A 9475-nucleotide genomic window follows, 5' to 3' on the forward strand; every position below is an offset into this window, starting at 1 on the left:
TCAAGTTACAAGTGTCAACTGTCAATGTCAATACAGTTCACATTCGCAACTTTTTGACAAATCTTTGATTACATAAGGAAAATACTTAAATTTGATTTTTATATTAATAATTCTAAGAAGTATCCAAAATCCCTTATAAATAGCACTGATATATAAATAGAAAAGAAGAGCAAAAAAGCTGAACTAAGTAAGAAAGTCATAATTAATTAATGTTTATCATTTACTTTCATTTTTAATATGATCTTTAATGTCAAATAACATTTATTATTTTTAAATATTTATGAAATCTTTATTAAATAAAAGTGTCTGGTTTGCTCACATATTATATATTTTTTAAATACACTATATGTTAGGTTTCAAACAATTAAATTTACTTTACTACTACATTACTAATTGGTAAACGTAAATAATAACGTCAATTCTCGAATAAAGTAAAATGACAATTTACATTCTGTGACAAATGTCAAAATCAAACAATACAAGACAAGAAGGTAGTAGATAATGATTTTTGTTTATATATAAATAAACTGAAAACCATTTTATATTTAAAATAGTCGTATAATGCTTTTCGAAATCATATAGATTCTAAGAAGTGGCTCATTGTAATAGCAGTCTTGAAAACTTGAAGCATTTTCTATAGGAACACTTATCAGTAGGACTTTAAGATGACTTCGATTTTTGATCAATACGAGCAAGCCTCCCAGGTTTCCCAGCGTTCTGTACCTGCATCAGAACAGATGACATCTTCTGGATATATTAACATGCAGTTAAATGATAACACACCAATGTTCTCCAAACAGAAGATGAATTTCAATCCATCAGACTTAATAACTCATGTTGCCGTGTCTAGTGATTTTCTTGTGCTTGCTATGGCTAATGGAAAATTGTTTAGACTTGATTTGAAGATGCCTGATCAGCATGAAGGTAAGGTACAACAAAACCTTTTTGTAGATTTAATGAAAATATACTTAAGATTATTATTAAGAACAAGAAGTGATACAACATTTTATATAACTTTATGTTCATAATAATACACTAAAATGTAACCCAATATACTATTGTTATCAAACATTGTTATGCTATTAAAAACTAAAGTTAATTATATTGATAACAATCCCTAAAACTTTATCAGTTAAACTTTTATAATACAATTTTTTTTGTAATAGGAAGAAAACCAAAAAACTCCAAATCACAACTATAACAATAAAATAAAAAAAAAAAGTATGAAAATATATCCCTTACATTTTCAGAAATACAATACACAAAATTTGTGCAACCAAACTCAAAACTAACTTCAATCTTCCTTGATCCACTTGGATACCATCTGCTCATGGCGTTCACTGCACGGAACAAAGATGGCAACCCAGAATTAGTATACTTGCATCGTAAGAGTAGTAAGCTCAAGACAGTAACAAAATCTAGAAATTATGAAGTGACAGAAGTAGGTTGGAATTATGAGAACAAGTCTACAGCTACGACGGGACCTATACTGCTGGGCACGTCTCAAGGGCATATATTGGAGACAGAGCTTGAAGCTGATAGTGACAAAATGTTTACAGCTAGCCAACAATATTGGAGGCAGGTAAGATAACAAGTGTAGTCAAAGTTCTTATTGATCTTATTACAAATAATAACAGGAAAAGGTCTTACTTGAGAGTAGGTAATCAAATCAAAATTACAATTGGCAAAATTGATATCACTAAAAAGTTGCCACTGTTTAAGTGGATTTTTTAGCATTAAAATTAAACAAACATTATAATAAGTGTCAAAAAAATTAAACTTATAGTTATAATATAATATCTATTACTAATATCTTTAACCTATATTTCTTTAACCATCTATTTTTACCTCATTGTCCTTGTTAATTATATAATATATATTATGTATATATAGGATTGCAATTTATCACTGGGTTTTTCTACTACTATCATTATTATTTGTATCCTTCAAATTCAATCATTATTAAGATTTTTTTAAATTCTAAATAATACTTTTAAAATTTGACAGTGTGTAATTGTCATTTTTATTTACCTACCCTAGTACTATGTCAAATTAAATTATTATTCACTATTTGTTGTAGTCATAATAACATTTCAAAGAAAAATTTCAAGTTAATAAAATGTAACTCTTCTTTATGAAGTAAATTTTATTTCATTAGGTATAAAAGCCTAAGGTAAAGGTTAATTTAATGCTTCTATATTTAATGAAGATTTTAACTTTAATTCAAATTTACTATGTATATAATAAATATGATCACAGTGTAACTTTTGCATTCATAATAATGAACATTAGAAATTATAACCACTGTTTACAATTTTAACATTTACAATATAACCTTTATGACTTATAACTTATGTGTATTGTATGATGTTTATTATATGAATTTGTTTCTATCCCCTAAAGCTGCCTAACTATCTGCCTATATACGGAGGCAAGGAAATCGATGGTTTGGTAACAAAATATTTTTTATCTATTGCACGTTATAATCTTGTTTGTTATTGTCACATTTTAAGATTTAACTGTAGCTTTTAAATTTAGTATAACTGTAAGATTTAGTAATACTTTTTAATTTAATATATTCAATTTAATATTAGTTTTATTTAATACAAATATTGCATGATGCTCTGACATTAATCTAATGTAAATTTTTTGTAATTATTTCCTTTGCAGATATTCGATATTGGTAAAGGTACAGATACACCAATAACTGGAATCCAATTCCATAGAGTATCAAATACAAGCAAATACTTTATATTTGTCACTACCCCGACGAGATTGTACCAGTTTATAGGGAATGCAATGATAACTGATGACAAGCCATCACTCCAGTCCATATTCTATTCATATCTGACCACCCCAGAGACTGGATTCCAAGAAATACCTTCGACATTGAAATATTCGAAACTTCAGTTCTATTTTGATAAAACAAATACTCCAAAAACATTTGCATGGTTGACGGAGCCTGGAATATTTTATGGGCAGGTAAGACATGTCCCTATCAAAACTCTTAGTCTATATACTTTGGCAATTAAATTTCTTGTTTTGATTTGCAGTTGGATCCAACCTCTCAACAAAACTCAAACTCACTTTTTACTCAAAGCGAACTGATTAATTATCCATCCGATGATACAAATAGTAAAGAAACAACACCGATCTCCTTCGTTTTAACAGAATTTCATGCGGTTCTCATGTACTCAGATAGAGTCAAGGCCGTGTCTCTGCTGAATCAAGATCTAGTTTATGAGGACAAATATTCGGAAGTACATGGAAAGCTAAAGAATATAGTGAAGGATCCAATAAGACGGACGATTTGGGCGGTCACCGGTAACGCCGTATTCAGATACAAAGTCAGTAGAGAAGAAAGGAATGTTTGGAGGATTTACTCCGATAAAGAACAATTCGATCTAGCTAAACAATATTGCCAAAATAATCCCGCATTCATCGATATCATCAACGTGAAGCAGGCCGAGCTGCTCTTTGGGAAAGGCGACTACGACAGGAGCGCAGAAATTTACGCGGAAACTCAGAGCAGCTTCGAGACCGTGTGCCTGAAGTTTCTAGAGGTCGAACAAGTGAATGCGTTGAAGGTTTACCTGGGGAAAAGATTGGACGCCTTGGACGACGACAAAACTCTCATATCGATGATCGTGATCTGGATGACTGAACTGTATTTGTCCCAGCTGGGCACACTGAGACGTAAGGGAAAAGCTGATACTCAAGAATACCACCAAATACAAAGCGATTTCGAAGTGTTTCTTCTACAGCCAAAAGTGGTGAAGTGTATGCAGCACATAAAGTCAGTCGTATACGATCTCATGTCCTCGCATGGTGACAAACAGAATCTAATCAAGTTAACGGTGATCAACGAGGACTACGAAAACGTGGTCGCCCAAAACATTTACAAGAAGTCCTACATAGAAGCTCTGAATATGCTACTGTCTCTGAAGAAGTCCGACTTGTTCTATCAGTTCGCTCCAGCTCTCATGGAGGAGGTGCCGAAGCAGACGGTCAACGCACTGATCGAACAAGGACCCTCTCTGAGTCCCTCGAAACTCCTACCGGCGTTCCTTTCGTGTGAGAATGATAAGGCCCACGTGACCGAAATTATAAGATACTTAGAGTTTATGTTACAAAACTTTAACGTGAAGGATCGTGCGATACATAATTACTTGCTGACGCTGTACGTCGAGCACGACCAGCCAGCTCTAATGAGGTACCTGGCGAGGCAGGGACAGGAGTTGTCGATGGTGAACTACGATGTTCATTACGCTTTGAGGTGAGCACTCGTGGGGCTACGAAATGCATATACACACCGCACACATATATCTGTTGAAATATAGTTACTGTTATCGCTAAAGGTTCTTTATGAATCTGTATTTCTATATTCAATAATATAAATGTGAAAGTAACTCCCGTCTCATGTCTGTCGCTCCTTCACTATCAAACCGCTGAACCGAATTTGATGAAATTCGGTATGAAGCAAACGTAAACTCCACGAAAGGGCATAGGCTATTTATTTTTTGACTTACAAATGGCAATCAACAACTGAAACTCTAGTGAAGCCGCGGGTGCATACCATATGTTACAATTTATTAAGATATCGTTGAAATGATCTCAGGCTGTGTCGAGAGAAGGGTCTGTCGGAGGCGTGCGTGAAGCTGTCGGCGCTGCTGGGGCTGTGGGAGGCGGCGGCGGAGCTGGCGCTGGGCGCGGACGTGGCGCTCGCCAAGAGCCTGGCCGCGCTGCCCGACGACGCCGCGCTGCAGCGCCGACTGTGGCTCGGCATCGGTGAGCGAGCGGGACGCACGTACGGCGCGCTCTGTCGCGCGTTATACGATATATATCACGTGCAATATAACATAATAATGTAATATTGCACGTGATTGTGTTCTGTTCCAATGGTCAGTAATCTACACTAATATTATAAAGAGGAAAACTTTGTTTGTTTGGTTGTAATGAATAGGCTCAAAAACTACTGGACCGAATATAAAAATTCTTTCACCATTCGAAAGCTAAATTAATCCCGCATAACATAGGCTAAATTTTATTTAGAAAAAAATAGGGTTCCGTAAGATATTTTGGGTTTTTCGGACAAAAAAGGAAAAAATCTACCAAAAAAGTTGATTTTTTGCGTATGATGCCTAAACTATAAAAGATAGAACTATAAAATGTTCTAACTCCGGTCCTTAGAGGTCATAATGGCCTCCGACCCTAAGAACCTCATCAGATTCGTGGCTGATGTTGGTCTGGCTGAGGTGTTGTGATCACGAATTTGAGGTTTATCACAATAGATCCAAGCGCCGGTTGCAGTAATTCTTCAAATGTGACCGTGCCGTGCAGTAGGGATATTAGAAGACTGATTATGAACCGTTATCTACGCGGGCGAAGCCGCGGGCGACCGCTAGTACGATATATAAATAAAACATAATAATGTAATATTGCACGTGATTGTCTTCTGTTCCAATGGTCATTAGTAAATAATATTACCGAGAATGGCCCAGTGGTTAGAATGCGCAGGGCCGTATTTAGGGGAGGGCAACCGGGGCAACTGCCCTGGGGCCTCCACATGAGAGGGGGCCACAGTTTACAGCAAGTTAACAAATACTGAGATATAGTCAAATTATAATAATGTTACTATTTAATATTTTAAAAGTTACCGATACAAATACGAAACAATTCATAGCTTACTGATTGAAATAAAAAAAAAACTAATTAATTCATAATAATATAATTATTAGGGTGTTTGTGGCCCCGGGGCCTCCACAACTTTAAATCCGACTCTGAGAATGCGTACATCTTAACCTATGATTGCGGGTTCAAACCCAGGTAAGCACCACTGAATATGCATGTGCTTAATTTTTGTTTATATTATTAATTCATCTCATGCTTGGCGGTGAAGGAAATATCGTGAGGAAAAACCTGCGTGTATCTAATTTCTTTAAATTTCTACCACATGTGTATTCCACTAACCCGTATTGAAACTGTGTGATGGAATATGTTCCAAACCTTCTCTTCAAAGGGAGAGGAGGTCTTAGCCCAGCAGTGGGAAATTTTTAGGCTAACATTTTTTTGTGGTGTGTACACCGGTTTTCATGGGTACGCCACTCTGAGGTCCCGGGTTCGATTCCCGGTCGAGTCGATGTAGATTACCATTAGTTTTCTATATTGTCTTGGGTCTGGGTGTTTGTGGTACCGTCGTTACTTCTGATTGTCCATAACACAAGTGCTTCAGCTACTTACATTGGGATCAGAGTAATGTATGTGATGTTGTCTCATATTTATATTTATATTAACAGCCTTTAAAAAAATTACAGCGGAACATGTGATCACGAAGAATCAGGACATTAAGGAAGCGATGAGTCTCCTTGAAGAGTGTCCGCTCATCAAAATAGAAGATATCCTGCCGTTCTTCAGTGACGTGGTCACCATCGACCACTTTAGAGAACCTATTTGTCAATCTCTGCAGGTATGACCTTTTTTCATCTGTTTTATTTTTTAACTTACTCTATACACACAACAGTTAGCAATATCATCAGAGGATCGCTAATTACGCATTCATAGTTAACAGTTGAAGATAAAATATAAACATAGTTTTAATATACCTATATTATTCCGCAAAATTGTAAGAACAGCGCTCTATTACTGATGCTTGAGTATTAATATCACAAATATTATTTATTTTCAAAAATATATGACAGTTGCACAGAGATCTTTAGATTTTTTTCTATTTCGTAATGAATTTATCGAAGTTTTTTTTTTAATTTCAGGAATACAATAACCAAATAGAGGAGTTGAAGGCTGAAATGGAAGACGCAACGAAATCAGCTGAATATGTGAGATTCTGTTTAATTTGTACCGTGATCATATAAAATTCATCTTTATGCGCCATTCGATATAATATATCATAATATTAACATACATCGATTTACAATATCTTTTAATTTTTTTCATACTCATACAGATTGTTGATTTATATTTTACATTTGAGTGTTAATGTTATATATTAGTAGATATATCATTAAATATAAAGTAATATAACTAAATATAATTATATTAATGCACAACGACCCGAAATCAGTTGCTATTAATTCTTTCCAAAATTTTATTTAAAAATCCTGCACTTGCTATAGAATTATAACAACGACAGGCGATTAGTAATAAAAATGAAAAAATCAGCTCGATCCATAACCTATAATAAGCGAGCAGCGCCATCAGCAGTTCTAATGTACGGTACGGCACAGGTGCGCGGCGAGATCCAGTCGTTCCGCAGCCGCAGCGTGCTGGTGTCGGTGGGCGACGCGTGCTGCCTGTGCGACATCGCGCTGCTGCTGCGACCCTTCTACCTGTTCCCCTGCGCGCACCGCTTCCACAGCGACTGCCTGCTCGCCGAGATGGCGCCCATACTCGGTACGACGCCCGACCATCGACCTGACCCCCCCCCCCCCTCCCCCCACCTTGCTTGGGGCGTGCCTTCTAAACCTACGAGACATTGTGATACTGTGTATTGCAGTTGAGACTAAAACTAAACAGTTGGCGTCATATGTCACTGATTTTCGACACCAAATAATTGAAACACAACACGTAAATAAATAAATAAATATTATAAATAAATATGAGACAACATCACATACATTACTCTGATCCCAATGTAAGTAGCTTAAGCACTTGTGTTATGGACAATCAGAAGTAACGACGGTACCACAAACACCCAGACCCAAGACAACGTAGAAAACTTATGGTAATCTACATCGACTCGACCGGGAATCGAACCCGGGACCTCAGAGTGGCGTACCCGTGAAAACCGGTGTACACACCACTCGACCATGGAGGTCGTAAAATTATTTAATAATAATAAATGAAGTGTAATTTAATAAATGTTTTTTTTTTTTTTTAAATGTGAGACAACATCACATACATTACTCTGATTCCAATGTAAGTAGCTGAAGCACTTGTGTTATGGAAATCAGAAGTAACGACGGTACCACAAACACCCAGACCCAAGACAACGTAGAAAACTTATGGTAATCTACATCGACTCGACCGGGAATCGAACCCGGGACCTCAGAGTGGCGTACCCGTGAAAACCGGTGTACACACCACTCGACCATGGAGGTCGTAAAATTATTGTGAGTTAGTAAAGTTAATCTTGTATAACTACAGTTTTGTATTATGTTGTTGTTAATCGTTCGTCAGCTCCGGCGCGGCGTAACAAGTTAACAGATCTGCAGCGTCAACTGGCGGTGCTGTCCAACATCGAGCTGTCAACGGTGACGTCGAGCGGGCTGCCGCTGCGGGAAGTGCTCAAGAACGAGATCGACGACATCGTGGCCAGCGAGTGCGTGTTCTGCGGCGAGCACATGATCGCGTGCATCGACAAACCATTCATTGCGGACGAAGATTGGGACCGGGTCATGAAGGAATGGGAGTGAATGATAGTTGAGTCAATTTTGTCGGCTTGCATTAAATAACTTTATTTAGGAAAACTCTGCTTGAACGGAATGTTTATAAACATTATAAGAAAGTTAAAAATATTGTTTTATCTGTGGTCATTAATAAATACTTCGATTGTAAAAATAGATCTCATATATCTTAGTGACCTATATTGTGTCTTAAATATTCTAATATCCTTATCATTTCCCATACAAGCTAAGTCTTAACAAAATAAATTTTGCTCAAAACTGTCAAACGATTTACGTCATTACTAAAAGTTATTTAAATTTGACTATATAAGAAATGTATCTTGATGTATCAGGATTCCTGGTACTATAACAATGGCTATCTCTTTTAAATCTTAATAACTTTTAGTTCAGTGTTCGATTGGCAATTGTGGTCGATATTCACGACTTTGAATATGGTTTGTAGTTTGAGTATTTCTGATGCAATACATTCAGGTGCAATATATAGAAATACGAGACATGATATAAAAGGCAAGACATCGTGATAAAACCTATATGCTCCAAACCTTTTTAAATGAACACGACTCTGTAAACCAAAAGCGGGACTTTTAAAATTAATATTTTACCTTTTTTAAGTTTTTGTATATTTTAGTTATGTATTTTAGGAAAATTTACTAAAGAATATTTTTTAAATTTATTAAATTTATTTCAGCATTAGGTTTTGTTTATAACTGTATTGGTAAAATTGTAATTTTCTTTTAAGGTGTGTATAGACTAGATCATCTACTTGTAACAGAACAACTGTTCTTGTGTATTAACATACACGAACTTTAAGCAACCCTCTACGTTTCGTTAGAACCTAAATGTTCAACCTAAAGAGTTGAAATGTACATACTTTTAGTAAACGCTCACTTGCCGAGAAATAAGGTCTAACGCGTTGAGCGTTCGCAGGAAGCGCTCTAGTCTATACTCAGCTTTAGATTTTTTACATCTGTATAAGCTATAAAGTAATAATATTATACTGTGATCATATGCTTATTCCATAAATGTATTTAAATTATAATAAATAAATATGAACA

General features: G+C 35.8%; 1 protein-coding gene across 2 annotated transcripts; it reads left to right on the forward strand.

Moving 5' to 3' along the window:
- The first annotated feature begins 443 nt into the window (after window positions 1-443).
- LOC124529608 (vacuolar protein sorting-associated protein 18 homolog) lies at window positions 444-8643 on the forward strand. Of its 2 annotated transcripts, XM_047103408.1 has the most exons (10): window positions 444-924; window positions 1251-1582; window positions 2404-2451; window positions 2671-2982; window positions 3054-4276; window positions 4619-4788; window positions 6315-6466; window positions 6768-6833; window positions 7242-7407; window positions 8194-8643. In XM_047103408.1, exons 1-10 carry the CDS (start codon window positions 666-668, stop codon window positions 8427-8429), a joined length of 2964 nt encoding a protein of 987 aa, XP_046959364.1. In that variant the 5' UTR covers window positions 444-665; the 3' UTR covers window positions 8430-8643. The 2 variants fall into 2 exon arrangements, with proteins under 2 accessions (XP_046959364.1, XP_046959365.1); XM_047103409.1 differs by lacking the exon at window positions 2404-2451 and having other exon boundaries at window positions 8194-8640.
- Window positions 8644-9475: the final 832 nt, after the last annotated feature.

This window comes from Vanessa cardui, chromosome 5 (genome assembly GCF_905220365.1).
Source record: "Vanessa cardui chromosome 5, ilVanCard2.1, whole genome shotgun sequence".
NCBI classification, from domain to species: Eukaryota; Metazoa; Arthropoda; class Insecta; order Lepidoptera; family Nymphalidae; genus Vanessa; species Vanessa cardui.